This window comes from Ammodytes marinus, assembly GCF_949987685.1.
Source record: "Ammodytes marinus genome assembly, chromosome: 9".
NCBI classification, from domain to species: domain Eukaryota; kingdom Metazoa; phylum Chordata; class Actinopteri; order Uranoscopiformes; family Ammodytidae; genus Ammodytes; species Ammodytes marinus.
This window is the reverse complement of record NC_137213.1, coordinates 32,123,433-32,144,699: the sequence shown is the minus strand read 5'-3', so window position 1 is coordinate 32,144,699 and position 21,267 is coordinate 32,123,433. Positions and strand designations below refer to the sequence as shown.

Sequence of the window (21,267 nt, the reverse complement as noted above, 5' to 3'; positions counted from 1 at the left end):
AAACTAAGGAATATGTGCTAAATAAAACCACACTTAGAAGATATATAAGTGTAAAGAATATGTGCTTTATGCCACAAGGTAAAGCCAACAATACAAATCAAACAATATCAGAATAAGAAGTAAATAAGTATGAATGAAACAGAGGGACAGATAGATGGAGGTCAGTGTGACAGTGTTTTGTTAAAGGTTGAGTGTGCTGGCTCCTGATTGGCTGGAAACCCTCACCTGAACACAGACAGCACAGAGCAGCAGCTTGGAGGAAAAGCATTTTGTGCAGTGGAGTTTCCTCTGGTGAACCTGGGGAGAAGTGGCGCTCTGACGCAGCCGAGGCCAAACCAGGACGAGCTGTGAGACGAGACGAGGGGCACGTGGTTTCTAACGGGTCCTCAGATCTCCCATCAGCCCCTGGGGCGGACAGATAAGACTGCTGCTGCTGCTGCTGGTGATTGACAGCTCAGAGGAAGCTGCTCTGTGGTTTTCTGCTGAGGTTGAGGTTTTAAAGAGAGACAGGAATAATGTTTTTTTTGTTTAGTTTTACATGCAGTTACTTTACACATGCAATTCATCATATGGGGCTATGTACAGGTGTGTCTAAAAACATTTGAATATTATGGAAAATTTAATTAAAAAATAATGTGAAATATGTCAGGCCTTTGTTTTGTTTTAATTTTGATGATTAACTCTTACAGCTTGTGATTTCTTCTTAAATATCTAAATTTCTCTGAACAGATTTAATGAGAAGTTTGGGTCGTAATGTAAATCCAAAAAATACAACTCAATAAAACTCCTGAATTGTGTGTAATGTCCCTTTAGATTTCGACCACCCCACAGCACTGAGACTGCTCTTGTTAAGGTCCTCAAACCAGGACGAGCTGTGAGACGAGATGTGATGGTGGTGGTGATTGACAGCTCAGAGGAAGCCGCTGAGTGGTTTCCGTTGAGTCAGAGGTTTAAATGAGCAACAGTACACAGTCACTCTAGAGACCAAAAGAGAGCATTAGTTTTTATTGACACTAATATCTCTTTGCATTTTTTTAAAAGGAACATTTTGTCAATAAAACCTTTGAAAGGTATAATGTGTCTTCAGTCTGTTTGTGCTGAAATATATTTATTCACACTGTAAACTACAATAGAACTCAAAATAATATACTAATAACCCTACGTCTGCTTCCAGTGCATTGTAAACCATTACTCACGCAGGCAAAGTAAAAACCAACAACAAGAAAATGAAATGAGTATACTCAGAGAGTAGTATCAAATAAAATGATGTTAAAAAGCTAATATGTGGGGGCGCCTTTAGCTCAGTTGGTAAGGCGTCCCCCTCCCGGGCCGGGCCCAGCAGCAGACCCGGGTTCGATTCCCACCCGCGGTCGTTCTCTGCATGTCACTCCCCTCGCCCCATTTCACCTCTGTCTCTCTGCACTGTCAATAAAGCTTTAAAAAAATGCCAAAAAAAAAAGCCAATATGTTTTTACTTACATTGTTTGGGTCCAATCTAATTATTTTGGTACATTTACAGTAAGTAAACACATATAAAGCCTATAGAGTATATAGAGTTGCTTTTGTTTAAAATATTCTAATATCAATTTTAATTTTACAGCTTCTAATTTTGGAAACAGTGAATTATTATTATAACATAACAAATAATGTAATAATAATAACAACATAATAAAATAAATAAATAATAATTTCACCTAATATATAAGAAGGTAAATATGTGTTCATTAAAACGGGTATTAAATAAAGTATTTGACAATTCACTGATTTAAATCAAATGAAATATAGAAGTCACTCGATTTGTTTTGTTTCTTTTCATAGCTGTTTTCAAGACAAAACGACATCCTGACAGAGAAACCAAATGTAACTCTGCTACATATTATGTTATATCAAACATGACTACAAAACGTTTTATATTACAACATATTTCTATTTATTTCCTTTTTCTACATAAAAGCCCTCACTTCAAACATGTAGTAATGACCTCATTCTCCAGTTTCTATGAGACTTTCTATGACAGTCCTTGAATCTGTTCTGTTGATCAGAAGTATAAAACCTTTACGATGCTGCCCTCTAGTGTCTGTAACAACACACTGCTTGAGACTGAACTGCTACTGTCACTACTACAACTGTTCCCACTACAATCAATGCTATTGTGTTAAGCCACTGTATTTGTGTGTGTGAGTCTGTCCGTGTGTCCGTGTGTGTGTGTGTGTGTGTGTGTGTGTGTGTCCGTGTGTGTGTGTGTGTGTGTTTGTGTGTGTGTGTGTGTGTGTGTGTGTGTGTGTGTGTGTGTGAGTCTGTGTGCTTGTGCATGGTCATAACTGCCTCAAACAACACACTGCTTCAGACTGAACTGCTACTGTCACTACCACAGCAGTTTCTACTAGTGCTGTTAGTGCCTTCTGATGTTGTGTATGAGAACCTCAGGTCTCTATTGCCCCTTTCACACCGCCCAAAAATCGTAGCTAGTTCCGAGCTAGTTCGGAGCAAGAGCCAGTTTTTTGGTTCCAACAGCCTGGAACTGGCTCTTGGTTCTTTTGGTGTGAAAGGGGTATATCAGGGCCAATAGAAGTAGTGGTAATATTTGTACCTGTAGCATTTACTGTCTTGTATTAGTTGCATTACACAATAGAGTTTGAATAATGTTTACAGTTTTTCACAATTGTTTAAACACATTTTTTGGAACATCAGACACAATGTGCACAATCTGAAACTAATTTACCAACTGCTTAACCAATTCTGCTGAACTCCAAACACATTTCCTGCCTTAAACTCATATTCTCATTCCAAAACACACATTTTTCACAACACTACACACAATTTTCTATATCTTGCACACTCTTCCTGAATTCTCTCTCTTGGTATTCACACAGAACACACTGCCAATCAAATTTCTAAACTCAAAAGGCTTTTGTGCAGTTAGCTAAAGAAGGGTCAGAGATGAGCTCCTGTTTGCTGTAATTTACAGTAGACTGCACATGTTGGTACGAATACAGTTTTTGCCTAATACTGTAAACACTAAAAGTGACTGCTATGACGGTGACCACAGCATCACAACCTCTAACTTTTGTAACCATGCCCTAACCAAAGCACCAACCCTACAAACACGATATATGCTTTGCACTGTGTTTGAAATTCTCCAACACACTTCTTGAAAAAAAAAAAATAAATAAAAACTAATTGAATACCAATCAGTCTAAACCTTAGCACTACACATAGAGCCCAGGTGAGCTCAGCTCCTTTGTGAGACAGTGAGAGTCAGGGGAAGAGGAGGAGAGAGAGTAACAGGAGGACGAGGACAAAGAAGGCAACAGACGGAGACACATACAACAGGGACACTATAGTGGACCATGTTATAGATCACGGCCTATCAATGAGGGAGCCTGGACAGAGAGTGCAGCCCAGCCTGAGTCGCTCCATGATTAGGAGATTTAGACTGGATATCAGGTGATCATTTCCCTGTTGCTTCTCAAAGGATTGAGTGTGATGTTGATGAGGCGATGTGGCCAGACGCAAACAGGAGGCGGTATCCATAAAAGGATTCATAATCCAACCACCCAATTCCTTACAACACTGTTTTTTTTACCATTGTTCCCTAATTTTACTGTAATTGTTCCTTAGTTTATACTGACACACTGAATTGCTTGAACTGCAGTCCTACCTATTCATTGTGTTTGTTTGAAATGGCAAAATAAACTATTCTGCAACATGTGTGTTAGCATTTGGCAAAAACCGTAAAGTATTTGTTGTTACTGTAGGTGAAAGTGTGTAAACATGCAAAGGCATAATTCTACTGATAAAGCATTCATATAGTGGTTTGCATTTATACTATAGTGTTTTCCATTCTGCACACCAGTGTTCAATGAGTGCTAGCAATGTCTAGTCATATGATGTATGTGTTTGTCATTTGAAAAGAAAACACCATTTAGTGAAGAGTTACCATTGTTTTGAGGGTAAAGTGTGCTTCTGCAAGAGAAGTGAAGGATTTTGCATTTTGTGTTTGAGTTTTGAGATTTGTGTTTAGGGTTTTGAAAAACTGAGGTAGTCTATCAGGAAATGTGTTTAAGCAATTGTGAAAAACTGTAAAAGTTGAAGCAACAATGAGGCCAGTACAGTTTTTCTCTATTGCTAAAACACAAAACCCAGTACTCTAAACCAAATGACCAGTTGCCTAAACACATTTAGTAAAACTACCCCCCATTTGCCACAACCACAAACACAATTCACCTGTAGACACTGTTCACAAAACCCATCCCCTTTTTCTCAAAACTCTAAACACATTTTGCCTTGCTAAAACACTGTTTGAGCAGGCCAAGGAGGGAGAGGAGCAGGCCAAGGAGGGAGAGGAGCAGGCCAAGGAGGGAGAGGAGCAGGCCAAGGAGGGAGAGGAGCAGGTCAAGGAGGGAGAGGAGAGGAGCAGGCCAAGGAGGGAGAGGAGAGGAGCAGGTCAAGGAGGGAGAGGAGCAGGCCAAGGAGGGAGAGGAGCAGGTCAAGGAGGGAGAGGAGAGGAGCAGGTCAAGGAGGGAGAGGAGCAGGCCAAGGAGGGAGAGGAGAGGAGCAGGTCAAGGAGGGAGAGGAGAGGAGCAGGTCAAGGAGGGAGAGGAGCAGGCCAAGAAGGGAAAGGAGCAGGTCAAGGAGGGAGAGGAGAGGAGCAGGTCAAGGAGGAGCAGGTCAAGGAGGGAGAGGAGAGGAGCAGGCCAAGGAGGGAGAGGAGAGGAGCAGGTCAAGGAGGGAGAGGAGCAGGCCAAGGAGGGAGAGGAGAGGAGCAGGTCAAGGAGGGAGAGGAGAGGAGCAGGCCAAGGAGGGAGAGGAGAGGAGCAGGCCAAGGAGGGAGAGGAGCAGGTCAAGGAGGAGCAGGTCAAGGAGGGAGAGGAGAGGAGCAGGCCAAGGAGGGAGAGGAGAGGAGCAGGTCAAGGAGGGAGAGGAGAGGAGCAGGCCAAGGAGGGAGAGGAGCAGGTCAAGGAGGAGCAGGTCAAGGAGGGAGAGGAGAGGAGCAGGCCAAGGAGGGAGAGGAGAGGAGCAGGTCAAGGAGGGAGAGGAGCAGGCCAAGGAGGGAGAGGAGAGGAGCAGGTCAAGGAGGGAGAGGAGAGGAGCAGGCCAAGGAGGGAGAGGAGAGGAGCAGGTCAAGGAGGGAGAGGAGAGGAGCAGGCCAAGGAGGGAGAGGAGAGGAGCAGGTCAAGGAGGGAGAGGAGCAGGCCAAGGAGGGAGAGGAGCAGGCCAAGGAGGGAGAGGAGAGGAGCAGGTCAAGGAGGGAGAGGAGCAGGTCAAGGAGGGAGAGGAGAGGAGCAGGTCAAGGAGGGAGAGGAGAGGAGCAGGTCAAGGAGGGAGAGGAGAGGAGCAGGTCAAGGAGGGAGAGGAGCAGGTCAAGGAGGGAGAGGAGCAGGTCAAGGAGGGAGAGGAGAGGAGCAGGTCAAGGAGGGAGAGGAGCAGGCCAAGGAGGGAGAGGAGAGGAGCAGGTCAAGGAGGGAGAGGAGAGGAGCAGGTCAAGGAGGGAGAGGAGCAGGCCAAGAAGGGAAAGGAGCAGGTCAAGGAGGGAGAGGAGAGGAGCAGGTCAAGGAGGAGCAGGTCAAGGAGGGAGAGGAGAGGAGCAGGCCAAGGAGGGAGAGGAGAGGAGCAGGTCAAGGAGGGAGAGGAGCAGGCCAAGGAGGGAGAGGAGAGGAGCAGGTCAAGGAGGGAGAGGAGAGGAGCAGGCCAAGGAGGGAGAGGAGAGGAGCAGGTCAAGGAGGGAGAGGAGAGGAGCAGGCCAAGGAGGGAGAGGAGAGGAGCAGGTCAAGGAGGGAGAGGAGAGGAGCAGGCCAAGGAGGGAGAGGAGCAGGTCAAGGAGGAGCAGGTCAAGGAGGGAGAGGAGAGGAGCAGGCCAAGGAGGGAGAGGAGAGGAGCAGGTCAAGGAGGGAGAGGAGCAGGCCAAGGAGGGAGAGGAGAGGAGCAGGTCAAGGAGGGAGAGGAGAGGAGCAGGCCAAGGAGGGAGAGGAGAGGAGCAGGTCAAGGAGGGAGAGGAGAGGAGCAGGCCAAGGAGGGAGAGGAGAGGAGCAGGTCAAGGAGGGAGAGGAGCAGGCCAAGGAGGGAGAGGAGCAGGCCAAGGAGGGAGAGGAGAGGAGCAGGTCAAGGAGGGAGAGGAGCAGGTCAAGGAGGGAGAGGAGAGGAGCAGGTCAAGGAGGGAGAGGAGAGGAGCAGGTCAAGGAGGGAGAGGAGAGGAGCAGGTCAAGGAGGGAGAGGAGCAGGTCAAGGAGGGAGAGGAGAGGAGCAGGCCAAGGAGGGAGAGGAGCAGGTCAAGGAGGGAGAGGAGCAGGTCAAGGAGGGAGAGGAGAGGAGCAGGTCAAGGAGGGAGAGGAGCAGGTCAAGGAGGGAGAGGAGCGGGCCGAGGAGTGGGCCAAAGAGGGCGAGAAGCAGTCCAAAGAGGAGCAGGCCAAGGAAGGAGAGGAGAAGGAGGGCGAGCAAGACAACACATTTTCATTACAGATGAAATGAGAGCAACAGTCATTGACCACGTCATTGTCCACGGCATGACAATGACCGAAGCGGGACAACGAGTCCAACCAAACCTCAGCAGATTCTCAGTGGCCACCATTATTCGGGCCTTCAGAGACCACAACAGGTACTGTATGCAGTCTAGTAGTTTTTTAGTCACTACACTAGATGTTTACAGTATACAGTAGTATAGTGGAGTGCACCTACATACAGACAAGTGCAATCATGGTTACAGTAAAAGTGTGTACTGCAAGGACCATTTCTGACCAAATTACTGTATGTTTGTTTCTCTAGAGTTGACAGATTGCCATGTGCAGGTGGGAGGGCTTCCAGATTCACACCAGCCCAAGACGTCCTCATTGTGGATGTGGTTCGGGAGAACAATGTGATGAGACTATGGGAGATACGGGAGAGGATCATTGGTGACAATTTGAACTTTCCGACCATTGACAATGTCAGCCTGACAACCATAGACAGAGTCCTCAAGCGCCAGAGAGTGCGTATGAAGCAGGCCTATAGGTTCCCTTTGAGCGCAACTCTGACAGAATAAAACACCTCCGTCACCAGTATGTGCAAGTAAGTACAGTACAATCCATGCACACGGTGGCCTACAGTACTTTACATACAATGTGGCTGTGGAGGCGTTCCAAGGCTGGGTGCAGCATGCCAGGGCATTCTTCCCATGTTGTTTGGCTGTGGACAATATTGCTTGTGATGTTGATGAGGTCCTGTGGCCCGACCCAGCCCGACGACGTGATGCCGCCCAATGATTTCAGTGTCAACATACTGTACAACATACTGTGTCAATTTACATGTACACAACATACTGTAATAAAATAAATCACACCCTGAACATTGTGTTTTCAATTGTTACAGTACTGTAGTATCTATTGTGTGTAATGGATCCTCCATGGAGTTTACAGTTCTCATTTTTGCATTGAGTTGTGATATAACTGCATTTTCTGCATTATGTAACTATTCCCATGAAACGCACACATCTATAGTAAATGCCCAATACATATTTGAGAATAAATAAGGGTGGCTCAAATGCATCCTGGCAGTTGTGAAACTGTAAAAAGAACTGTCTCACACTCTGAAAATTGTTTTTTAAATTTTTTTGGTAATGTGGTTAATGATGCTCAGTTGTGTTTACAGTTTTGCAGGCCTTGAGCGGTATTGTGGTGTCAGAGTTTTCTTTTGAGCATATGAGCAACTGTTTTGGTGTGATGGGTTGGTTTTGAAAAGAGACTGTGAGGCTGTGTGTACGTAGCTTTAGAAAAGTGTTTTGTGTTTAGAGTTTTGTGAAAAGTGAGGGCAGTATCGTGAAATGTGTTTAAGCAATAGAGAACAAACTGTAATACTAGTGATTTAGTGTTGTGTGGTTTTCTTCTATCCACTAGATGTCACTGTTGTTTATATTTGATGTTAGAGCATCAACAGCATCTAATATGGAAGCAACTCATAATTGATTGATGTTGTGTACCTTATTGAATTGAAAATCCCTAAATGGTCATTTATGCCTACCACAATGAGAAACACATTGTTTTGATTATTAATCTAAATTTATTAAAGGCAAGTTTATTTATATAGCACAATTCAGACACAAGGCCATTCAAAGTGCTTTACAGGGGCATGAAATACATCAAGATTAGACATTAGAGCTGATGAGTGAGAACAGCAGCAGATATGAATCTATTCTCTGTGGTTATTAGGATTCATAAAAAAACTGTTAAAAATAAATGCCCATTGTGTTTTCGAAAGCAGAATCTAAGGTTGGGTTTGGTTAAACGTTAGTGTCCCTTTGGGGAAATTTGGCTCGGGTACAGGGTAAGATTCCCTCATAAAAAGTTGATCTGTTGCTCTGAGTTTAGCTGTGTGTGGGTGGAAGGCCCAGTGGTATAAGGAGCCTATATGTGTGTGTGTGTGTGTGTGTGTGTGTGCGTGTGTGTGTGTGTGCGTGCGTGCGTGCGTGCGTGTGTGTGTGTGTGTGTGAGAGAGAGAGAGAGAGTGAGAGAGAGAGAGTGTGTGTGTGTACAGCAGCAGATATGAATCTATTCTCTGTGGTTATTAGGATTCATAAAAAACTGTTGACAGCGAATCAACACTTCCTTTGCTGCAGCAGACGGGCTGTGTGGGTTTCTGCTCTGAAGCTTTCTCACATTAATATCACAATGACAGTTACAACCATCCACTCTGGTCTTAACTTTCAATACTAAAGTGTTTACATTTAATAATATGTAAGCAGTGAATTCTAGAATATATACTCATAAAAAAGTATTAATATAATAATAATGCAATGTCATTGATATAATAATAATAATAATAATAATAATAATAATAATAATAATAATAATAATAATAATAATAATAATAATAATAATAATAATAGTAATAATAATAATATACAATTAATATATATAACATAATATTATAATAATCTTATATTAATATATACTTAAATAATATGTTGTTCATCTTTGTCATTGATCAGAGCGTCAGAACACAAACCACAGAGACAAACAAGTCAAACAAACAATGAGCAGAACTAGAGCGTCCATGTTGGTTCAGCTCAGTGACCACAGTGTCATCAGCGTAGAGTTTAACTTCCACACTGACACATTTATAAAAGTGTCTCAGCCCTGAACCTGGTGGGACACACACACACCCACTGACTGGTATATAATGTCTATATGTTCCTGTCTGCTTCTCTTCTCTTGGCTTTGTTGTCCTTGTTTAGCTGTTTTCTCTATCTGCATACCTTCATGCGTAGTTGTACTTTGCACTGTGTGAAAGTAAACTGAGATCTACTAACAACCAGAGACAAACTACGTGTAGGTGTCGACATACACGGCCAATTGAGACAGTGTGATTTTTTTTCAGTTTATTGAGAATGTAACACTGAAAGAATTGAACAAACCTGCTTTACTCATTATAATAATGTATTAGAAATAAACTCAAGAACAGAAATAATACAATCAACGAAGAACTATCGAAGAGACAGCTAATGATGAAGTCATGATTATGAGTAGAAAATGAAACTAAAGTATCACAATATCACTGTGAACAACATGATATACATTTAGTCACTATGAATATAAGCGTGTTTATACGATTTATGTCTTTAAGTTGACAGTATTTCAGCTCAGTATAAAACATATATTTTACAACCAAACACGAGACTTTTTAAAAAGCTGATCAAAGTGATAAATGAGATGAATGGATGAGATTTGATGGTGAGGAAAGAAAAGCAGAAAACAGTCAGTCAGTCAGTGTGCCGTTGGTGGACGGTCCCATGTTTCTGAAGATCATCATCACATAGAGGCTGTAGCAGTACACCAGACTCTTCACTATCAGCAGCGTGTACAGCAGCACCAGCAGCTTCACCCTGCACTCAGCCTGGAAGATCACTGACAGACAGACAGACAGACAGACAGACAGACAGACAGGCAGACAGACAGACAGACAGACAGACAGACAGACAGACAGACAGACAGACAGACAGACAGACAGACAGACAGACAGACAGACAGACAGAAAGACAAAGGTTATTCATCTCTTTCAACAGATTATTTTCAATTGAACAATTAAAGCTCAAAAGGAACATACTTTATAAAGGGATCCAATGGAAAGTCTACATAAATAAAGACACAGATTTTTACGATTTTGAAGTAGGATTCATTGGTCACAACCTCCTCCCTGACATATTATGGTCTGTCTGCTGTTTGGTGCCAGGCAGGTAATGTACAGTGGGTTCATCAGAGAATGAACCAGACAGAACATATGCCGTTAGGCTTCTTAATGTAGAACTTTTTAAGGTGGAGCTTCTAGATTTGGTCCCCAAAGATTTGATAGCGCCCTCAAAGCCCCTAATGTAGTGACATGTCTCTAAAACTGTCCATGCAGAGAGGCAGAAGGTGATCTTACATTGAGCTCGGTGCAGAGCTAGCAGGTCTCTCTCTGGAGGACAGGAGGCTGCTGCAGCTGGAACCTCTGAAACAGAAAAGGATTCAAAAAGAAATGTCATTCCAGGGGTGTCGCTTAGTGGTGTAGTGGTTAGAGCCCCCTTCCCACATATAGGCCTTTCACATCGCAGCAAAATCGGCGCTAGTTCTGGGCTAGTTCGGAGTTAGAGCCAGTGTTTTGGTTTCACACCGCCAGAAAGCCTTTTTCCGGGCCGTAAAAACCGGTTCAACTCATACCCCAGGATTGAGCAGGGTTTGAAGTGAACCGTTTGCGCCAGCGGCCGGGGGAGGGATTATCCTGACCAACCAGACCAACTCAAACCTCATGCCCGCCATGTTTAAAAACACCGCTACTACGAGACGTAAACATAACATAATTACCGGACGTAGCGATCAAATTGACCGGCGAGAATACGCTGTATGGGTCCTGTTTGGTAAAGAAAGCAAAGCGAGAGCTAACACGTGTAAAAATAAGACGTATTCGCCGCTGTTGTTGTGCTTAAAGCTAGCGGTAGCTTTAGCGTTAGCCACAAGAGCAGCGGCGTCGGGCGACGTACACACACGTTTACAGTGACGTCATGACGTTGCTCTCTTGCCGGCTCCATGGCTGTCTCCGGTCGATGTGAAACCAACCGGTTCATAACTGGGATAAGGCTGTAACCAGTTTTGAACTGACCCCAACACCAGCCTGGAACTGACTCTTGGTTCATTTTGGTGTGAAAGGCCTAAGAGGCTCAGTCCTCTTCACAGCAGACCCGGGTTAGAATCTAGCCATTTTCTATGCATGACATCCCCCTCTCTGCCCCATTTCAACTCTGTCTCTCGATACTATTAAATAAAGCTTGAAAATACCCAAAACATTACTAAAGATAAAGAAACAAATAAAGAGATGTCGGCTGCTGCTGAACACAGTCCCTGAGTCTTCATTACCTTGTTCTGTTTGGGCCTTCACTGTGCCGCTCTCATGCTCCACAGAGCAGAGATATTTATACGTGCTGTTCTCTTGATTGATCCTTAAGATGGAGGCAGTGTGTCCAGACTCTCTGAGCTCCAGCTGCTCTCCCTGATCAGCGGTCACCTTCTCCACAGCTCCATTCTCCTTCTGTCTTTCCCAGGAGAACTTGACCAGAGGAGGAAACATGTCTGAGGCCAGACACAGCAGGGAGCTCTGGCCCCCAGGGTGGGCGCTGGATGCTGCTGGGTACACGCTCACCACAGGCTTCACCACCTGCTCATCTAAAACATCACAGACACATTCTACATCACTGTCTAAATGTTTCAATTGATTTGTCTCCTTATCAGCTTGTTGTGTATTTGATGTATTCTCTACAGTATGAATAAAAGTTAAATGAAAAATTAAATGTCATATAGTCAAGTTTCACTAAGTCAATCTTGAGGACAGCGTAAAGTGTGCATTAATGTAGCGTCAACAGCCACCATCCGCAGATTAACACACAGTCTTAATAGGCTGCATTCGAGGAGCCCAGATGTACCCCGGGCCTTGGATTGGCCTTCTACTTCTGGTTGTCAATCTCGAGGACAGCGTAAAGCCCCTATCTCACTGGGCTGCGACAGTGTGCGACAAGTTGGAGACACAAAATTGCGACAAAATATGCTAATTAGCGACAATTTTCACTTGCAGTCTCACTGAGTTGGTTCCTCACAACACGTTTGCGAATGTCCTGGCCAACACTTGCCAGGAGGTCGCATTTATGTCTCGCGAGCGTCGCACAAAAGAATGTCAGTCTCATTTTTGTCTCAAATCAGTCACAATTTAGTTTCATATGTCGCCAACCCCTCGCAAAGTTGTCTGACATTGCTCGCACTTTCTGACTCGCGGAAACTAAATTGAGAAGGGTTTGCAACGCGTTTGAGACACATATGCGACCACTATGAGACTATTTTGAGACTAGATTTGTCGCACACTTTTTTTGAACATGTTCAAAATTCATGCGACAGGACTGCGCGGCTCTGCGACTCATGCGAGGAAATTGAGACCTCCGCGAACGTTTGGAGACAGTTTAGAGACTCCCTTGCGAATGCAGTCTCCAACTTGTCGCAAACAGTCGCAGCCCAGTGAGATAGGGGCTTAAGGTGTGCATTAATGTAGCGTCAACAGCCACCATCCGCAGATTAACACACAGTCTTAATAGGCTGCATTCGAGGAGCCCAGATGTACCACGGGCCTTGGATTGGCCTTCTACTTCTGGTTGTCCATTAAAAACTTTACAATAAGGGTACATTAAAGAACTGTTACTTAATGCTTAGTAAAAGCTTAACAAAGCATTAGTTAACTAAGCATAGTTAATGCTTAACCAATCATTGACTAACCATTAATAACTAAGCATTAACAGTTACCAGAATAATTAACAATGTTATAAACCCTTTTAGTGTGACCCATTAATATTGTTTCCATTTTCCATCTTCACACAGAATGCTTTTGTCATTTTAATCATTTAAATATTCATGACATGTTATATTACTTATTTAATTATATATAACTTACCACCATAAACTTTACTCTATGAACACAAATCAATACATAACTAATTTCACAACTTTGTTCTAACAATTTGAACTTAAATACAGAAATCATAATGATACATTTAGAAATGTATATGTGTGTGTTATATATTAAAAATGTAAGATATTTTTAATTCAACTTAATCAAATATAAATGATAATTTACCTTTACATAGAAAACTATTTTGATTAATACTGTGTGTAAAAATAATTGCTTAAATCTTTACTCGTTAATTTTGACACACATCAATTGATCAATAATTTTATAACAATTTTAGATCTTTCATTAAACTTTCCACATTGGACAGAAGTCATATACAGTACATCTAGATACATTTAATTTCATTTCATTTAACCTTTTTTTATACTCCAGAGATCAATTGAGGGGTGAGCCTCATTTGCAATGATGCTCAGTCAATACATGTATTTATTATACATGTTATATAATAAAATCTAACACATAATGTCGTATTTATATTTATATTAAATGTGTTTATATGTGTGTTTGCCATTATATATCATCTTATACCAAATACACAAATATCTCAATTCCTGTGCATTGATTGTGTTCATTGTTAAATCCTATTCAGTATCTTACTTCATGTATAAATATATCTCGTAGACACATGTATCATCATATAAAATAGACAAAAGATAATGCTGACCATTCAGAAATAATTGTAATAATTTGTCTCATTAAAGTTTTGCTCTTTTCCAAATACTTTTAGTGAAATGTAAAATGATGTTTAATATCGTCATTCTTTTCTCCAAAAAACAAGATGGTGCCGAATATATGAGGGGAGCAAATACTGTAATTTAGGTCAGATGTCACTTTTTCTCTAAGAATCAGTTTGATGAGAAATAATAACTTAAGTTGTGCAGTGAGATGTACACATCTTTTTAGGAATTATCAACCGTTTTCAACAGTTCCATGGCTGCAATAATAACGACAAAACTAACATGTAAAGTCTGAAGCAACAGCAACTGAATAAAAACACTTATTCATAAAACAACTGAATGAAATAAATGTTTATTCTTACCTGTTACATACAGTTTAGTTCCAGAGCCAAAGCTGTCGGGGTACCAGTCTGATGTTCCTTCCCACAGTGAAAACCACTGATACAAAAACCTGTCTGCTGCTGAATGTGTCAGCTGAGGTGAACCAGTCCAAGTTATGAGCCAGGATCATGTTACAGCTGCATGATGTTTATCTCATGTTTATTCTGTTTATTTTGTCAAGTGTTTGATGGAAAGTTTATCGAGAATTAGAGGCTGAAATATTCTTTGTTCTATGTTTAAAGCATAATGTAGCCCCTTTACCCCAATAATATAGAGAGCAGGGCCCTAGGTTCTCTAACCCAACTTGTTTACTTACATTGTAGTTTGGATTCCCTATATTAATTTATAGATATGCAAACAGCACCCTTAATTACTCCTGATTGACAGCTATAATGGCCCATGATGTACGGAGTTCTGGGAACAAACTCAGCGTCCTAATAACCTGCTGTTGGATAAAGTCCTGAGCTGACATGTGTCCAACATTAGTCTTAAATATATTTAAGTGAAATGATGTGGTGAAAACAAAAAGAGCTTCTAGAAGTGTTTTCCTTCAGAGCAGAAACAGACTGTTTTCAAGCAGCAGAACAAAACAGACTATATACTGTATTCATCAAGACCATTATGATACACAACACTTTTTGAATTATGAAAAATGAATTGTGATTATTATTTTAGCCTCATTTGTGTTTGTATTTCCTCCTTTGTCTTCACTGTGTCAAACAACTACAAACCTGAAAATATGTTCAAAATATCAATAAATAGAAGCTGAACTAAATCCCTCAGCTCAGAGTGTTTGTGACTGTGAGGTGAAACCTGTGAACCTGGTCTGTGGTTCACTGCTCTCTTCCTGTCACTCACACTGTTTGACGGCTGTTGGTTTTTGTACAGGCTGCAGGGATCATTTCTCACTGTGGGGATCATACTTCATACAGGAGCAGTAGTAGGAGGCTGAATGGAGGAGTTTAGCTTTCTGGATCTTTAACTCAACGTGGCTCTCGTTCCCCACAACTGAGAAATCATCTTTCTGAGGATGATTGTAGTATGGATAGACTCCACCATCATCCCTGTTAATATGCAGAATCACTCTGAATGTTTCTGTGTCTTTCTTCTGGTACCACCATACATAACTATCATCACACTGGTCAAAGCCTCTACAGCTGATGGAGACTGTTTCACCAACTCTCCTGGTCACTGTGAAGTCGTCCTGAATCAGTTCTGCTGCCATGGTAACCAGCGCTGTAGAGAAACAGAATCAGAATCAGAAATACTTTATTGATCTCGGCTGGAAATTCAGTTTGTTACAGTTTGGTCTAATTTAGAATAAAAAACACACGTAGAAAAAACACTAAGGAATATGTGCTAAATAAAACCACACTTAGAAGATATATAAGTGTAAAGAATATGTGCTTTATGCCACAAGGTAAAGCCAACAATACAAATCAAACAATATAAGAATAAGAAGTAAATAAGTATGAATGAAACAGTGGGACAGATAGATGGAGGTCAGTGTGACAGTGTTTTGTTAAAGGTTGAGTGTGCTGGCTCCTGATTGGCTGGAAACCCTCACCTGAACACAGACAGCACAGAGCAGCAGCTTGGAGGAAAAGCATTTTGTGCAGTGGAGTTTCCTCTGGTGAACCTGGGGAGAAGTGGCGCTCTGACGCAGCCGAGGCCAAACCAGGACGAGCTGTGAGACGAGACGAGGGCCACGTGGTTTCTAACGGGTCCTCAGATCTCCCATCAGCCCCTGGGGCGGACAGATAAGACTGCTGCTGCTGCTGCTGGTGATTGACAGCTCAGAGGAAGCTGTTCTGTGGTTTTCTGCTGAGGTTGAGGTTTTAAAGAGAGACAGGAATAATGTTTTTTCTGTTTAGTTTTACATGCAGTTACTTTACACATGCAATTCATCATATGTACAAGTGTCCCTTTAGATTTCGACCACCCCACAGCACTGAGACTGCTCTTGTTAAGGTCCTCAAACCAGGACGAGCTGTGAGACGAGATGTGATGGTGGTGGTGATTGACAGCTCAGAGGAAGCCGTTGAGTGGTTTCCGTTGAGTCTGAGGTTTAAATGAGCAACAGTACACAGTCACTCTAGAGACCAAAGAGAGCATTAGTTTTTATTGACACTAATATCTCTTTGCCAAAAAAAATATCTTTAAAAAAAAAAAAAAAGCCAATATGTTTTTACCTACATTGTTTGGGTCCAATCTAATTATTTTGGTACATTTACAGTAAGTAAACAAATATAAAGCCTATAGAGTATATAGAGTTGCTTTTGTTTAAAATATTCTAATATCAATTTAAATTTCACAGCTTCTAATTTGGAAACAGTGAATTATTATTATAACATAACAAATAATGTAATAATAACAACATAATAAAATAAATAAATAATAATTTCACCTAATATATAAGAAGGTAAATATGTGTTCATTAAAACGGGTATTAAATAAAGTATTTGACAATTCACTGATTTAAATCAAATTAAATATAGAAGTCACTCGATTTGTTTTGTTTCTTTTCATAGCTGTTTTCAAGACAAAACGACACATCCTGACAGAGAAACCAAATGTAACTCTGCTACATATTATGTTATATCAAACATGACTACAAAACGTTTTATATTACAACATATTTCTATTTATTTCCTTTTTCTACATATAAGCCCTCACTTCAAACATGTAGTAATGACCTCATTCTCCAGTTTCTATGAGACGTTCTATGACAGTCCTTGAATCTGTTCTGTGCTGCTGTGAAGAATAAAACCTTTACGATGCTGCCCTCTAGTGTCTGCAGCAACACACTGCTTGAGACTGAACTGCTACTTTCACTACTACAACTGTTCCCACTACAATCAATGCCATTGTGTTAAGCCACTGTCCCTGCGTTCCAATCCCCATACTTCCCTACTATTTAGTATGCCAGAAAAAGATTTAGGATGTCCCAATACATGCACTTCAATTGTAGTATGCTGACAATACATAAATGCCCCACTAACTCCAATAGCATTTTGGAGTATTCGTCTTTATTCTTGACATTTCTCGACATCATGAAAAACAACTTCCTTATCTGTTTTTTTTTCTCTCCTGTCTGTGGCCCTAAAACTCTTCTGTACTTTAGTATGTAGTGTAGTAAAAAGACTAAAACTCTTCTGTACTTTAGTATGTAGTGTAGTAAAAAGACTAAAACTCTTCTGTACTTTAGTATGTAGTGTAGTAAAAAGACTAAAACTCTTCTGTACTTTAGTATGTAGTGTAGTAAAAAGACTAAAACCCTTCTGTACTTTAGTATGTAGTGTCATGGATGACCTCACAGTCACCAAAGAATCTGTCCCAAGACTTTGGTGATGTAAAAACTAGATCTAGCGCCTCAGCAAAGGAGGTGTTGATTTGTGCTAAGTTTTTTAATGCGTCCTACACACACACACACACACACACACACACACACACACACACACACACACACACACACACACACACACACACACACACACACACACACACACACACACACACACACACACACACAATACCACTGAGCATTTCACCCACACACAGCTGAACTCAAACCCACACTGGAAACAAAGACTCTTCAACAAGTAAAAACAAACAAAAAAAGCAAATCAAGTTGTATTTCACTTGTAATGAGTAAATCAATAAACATGCCAGTGGAACAAGTACAAATTCACTTGGTAATATTTCTTGAAATAAGATGTTAAAGGTTCAAGGTGTGTGTGTGTGTGTGTGTGTGTGTGTGTGTGTGTGTGTGTGTGTGTGTGTGTGTGTGGGGGGGGGGGGGGGGGGGGGGTTTCCTTATTATCCCAGAGGAGCAATTTGATGCACAGCCAGCAGTCAGAGAGAAACAGCAAAAACATAACAGATAAGACAACAAATAACGCAAAACAGATACAAATTTCATGTGGTCATTAGGACTGATTGCAGCATTTTTTTTTTTTTTTTTACCGATTTGTTCGGCAAAGTGACAGCTTGTATCTGCGCCCTGATGGCAGCAAGATACACTCATGGGATGGGTTGAGTCAGCCATTATACTGGCCTTCCTCAATGACCTTATACAGCTCAGGTCATTTATTAGTATGCCTTTCAAGATAGAAGAGATCTTATAGCTAAAAAAAAATATTTTGAAGTAGGCCTACATTTTAATAGTATTAGGAAGTGTGAAGTATCATAATAAGACTAATGCTAAAAAGCATTATTCTTCCCCCGACTTGTCATTCTCTTAAATTCAATACATTTGTCTCACTGTTCTAGATTTAAGATAATCCGACTTGGAATAAGATTATTGATGTGATATAAAGTATGTTATCATCGTACACTGTTATTGTTCACATTTACAGCAACCTAACCACATTTATTTTTATTTAAAAAAAGAAAAAGAAAAATACGAGAAAAAAAATGACTATATACCTAAATACATATAGAAAAAAAAACATTTTGTTCTAAAATAATTCAGAATTATTCAATAAGGTACAAAATATGAAGTAATCATGAGTTGGTTCTATATTAGAAGCTGATGCTCTTACCTCTTATACAAACAACAGTGACATCTGGTGGACGCCAAACCACACAACAGTAAATCACTATATTACTGGTATTAATGCTGCTCCTACTTTTAAAAACAGTTCAATAACTATTTCTACCTTCAACGATATATATATATATCATAGTATTTTCTTGCTGTGTATTAATGGGCAGCTAAGTGCATTTTGTCTACCTGTTAAAATGCTACTCACATGGTTGACACTATACACCACAGCAGATACAGAAGTCATTCTAAGGCACTAAGGCACATAGCTGGGCCTTGATTAGGGGAATGGACCATTTTCAGGGTGCATCCAAGAGCACTATGTTGGTATTCTTTTATATTGGCTGACTTGCTTTCATAATGTACTAACATGTTTCTCTTAATCCAACTCAATGACACAATGGCCTACTGGTTCTGATTGACTAAATGACCGTCAAAGCACATATGATATGAGTTACCATCTGTCACTCATAGTCAGTCACTACTATCACTCCACACACACACACACACACACACACACGCACACACACACACGCGCGCGCACACAGACACACACACACACACACACGCACACACGCACACACACACACACACACACACGCACACACACACGCACACACAAACACAGACAGACTCACACACACACACACACACACACACACACACACACACACACACACACACACACATACACACGCACACACAAACACAGACACAGACAGACTCACACACACGCCTCTTTTCAGTCTTTGCGTATGATGTGCATAGTGTTACAATCAACATGGAGAAGGGGTGTTACTAACTGATGCAAGAGAAAAAATAAATAAAAAAATCATACTCAGAAATCTGGTCAGTGGCCCTAACCCTCTAATTAACCTAACATAACCACAACCCTAACCAGCTGAACCACAATTCAACCACAACAACACAGGACTCTTTATAAGAACTTTAGTTTGACGGGGAAACAATCAACATTTAATCCTTCCTCTTCCTGAAAGCTTGACATACACTCAATAAATCAATCAATATGTTTTATCTCTTTCTGCCAACAAGGCAAGGAAAGTTTATGAATAGGCCATTCAAAGTGCTTTAATTATACACAGAGAGGCCTATAATTTCATCAATGTGTGTATGTGTTGTGTGTGTGTGTGTGTGTGTGTGTGTGTATGTGTGTGTGTGTGTGTGTGTGTGTGTGTGTGTGTGTGTGTGTGTATGTGTGTGTGTGTGTGTGTGTGTGTGTGTATGTGTGTGTGTGTGTGTGTGTGTGTGTGTGTGTGGCAGGGCTGTTTTGGGCCGTCTTAGAAGTACAAAAGGATATGGAGTATTGAGACAGTATGATTTTTTTAATTTAAAATTTACAAAAAGGTCAAAAGTGGATGTCATCATCGAAATCGATGGACAACCAAGAGAGGGAATGTGCGTGTGTGTGTGTGTGTGTCTGTGTGTGTGTGTGTGTGTGTGTGTGTGTGTGTGTGTGTGTGTGTGTGTGTGTGTGTGTGTGTGTGTGTGTGTGTCTGTGTGTGTGTGTGTGTGTGTGTGTGTGTGTGTGTGTGTGTGTGTGTGTCTGTGTGTGTGTGTGTGTGTGTGTGTGTGTGTGTGTGTGTGTGTGTGTGTGTGTGTGTGTGTGTGTGTGTGTGTGTGTGTGTGTGTCTGTGTGTGTGTGTGTGTGTGTGTGTGTGTGTGTGTGTGTGTGTGTGCGTTTGTTTTAATGTCAAGGAAGTAGGAAGGATTAAATGTCGATGCTTTTCCCCGAACTCAAATTCTTTTAAAGATCCCTAAGGCATTAGTGTTTTTTTCTTCGGAATGGTTTGTGTGTGTGTGTGTGTGCGTGCATGAGTGAGCGTGTGTGTGTGTGTGTGTGTGTGTGTGTGTGTGTGTGTGTGTGTGTGTGTGTGTGTGCACTGAAGAGAAAGCATGCACCTTTAGTGGCGCTGCAGGTGACATTAGGATAACAGGAAATAGACCATCAGTGCAAAGAAAGCTATTTTTATATAGTTTTTCTTAATGCCTTTGTCATGGGTATACGCTCACCCAGGAACAACAGCTGGCGTAGTAAAAACACTACTGCTTTTGTCCAAAATATATAAGTTAAAGATTATACCGTAGCCAGTAAACTCTGTGAACTGGCATGTAAGCAAAGGGGGGCCCATCGTATCTAGCAACATGCCTGTTTACAGAGCCTAGGCTGTGTATTATATAACAATGGATTTATTTTTCAGCGCACAAACAGTACAGACAGGTAGCAGATCATGAGGAGATATTCACTGATTTTGACGAAAATTATTTTGACAACCAGGGTTCTCCAGAATCACTGACTACGCCTTTAAGAGATTCTTGCGTGTTCTAAATTTGTACCTTCATAGTTGAATGAATTCATTGGAAATCTGAATCACTTCGGACAAAAGCTTCAGCTCAATGTAATTGTATGAAATGTTCTCTGGCAAGTTCAACAGGAAAGAAGGGCCAGTGTACCGTACAAGTGTGTGTGTGTGTGTGTGTGTGTGTGTGTGTGTGTGTGTGTGTGTGTGTGTGTGTGTGTGTGTGTGTGTGTGTGTGTGTGTGTGTGTGTGTGTGTGTGTGTGTGTGTGTGTGTGTGTTTGTGAATGTGTGTGTGCACCGATGAGAAAGCATGCACCTTTGTTCTTCCCAAACAAACATTTGATTGGCATTTACTAGCGATAAGCTGCGACACACCCAGTGAGTGACAGA

General features: G+C 41.5%; 1 protein-coding gene across 1 annotated transcript; it reads right to left on the bottom strand.

Moving 5' to 3' along the window:
- Positions 1-9,472: 9,472 nt before the first annotated feature.
- On the bottom strand, positions 9,473-20,919 carry LOC307255500 (immunoglobulin kappa light chain-like; the record flags this gene model as incomplete). The annotated part of the gene is made up of 7 exons (XM_080034186.1): positions 9,473-9,875; positions 10,393-10,458; positions 11,361-11,666; positions 13,994-14,092; positions 14,922-15,248; positions 15,580-15,793; positions 20,914-20,919. 7 exons carry the CDS (start codon positions 20,917-20,919, stop codon positions 9,727-9,729), a joined length of 1,167 nt encoding a protein of 388 aa, XP_079890312.1. The 3' UTR covers positions 9,473-9,726.
- Positions 20,920-21,267: the final 348 nt, after the last annotated feature.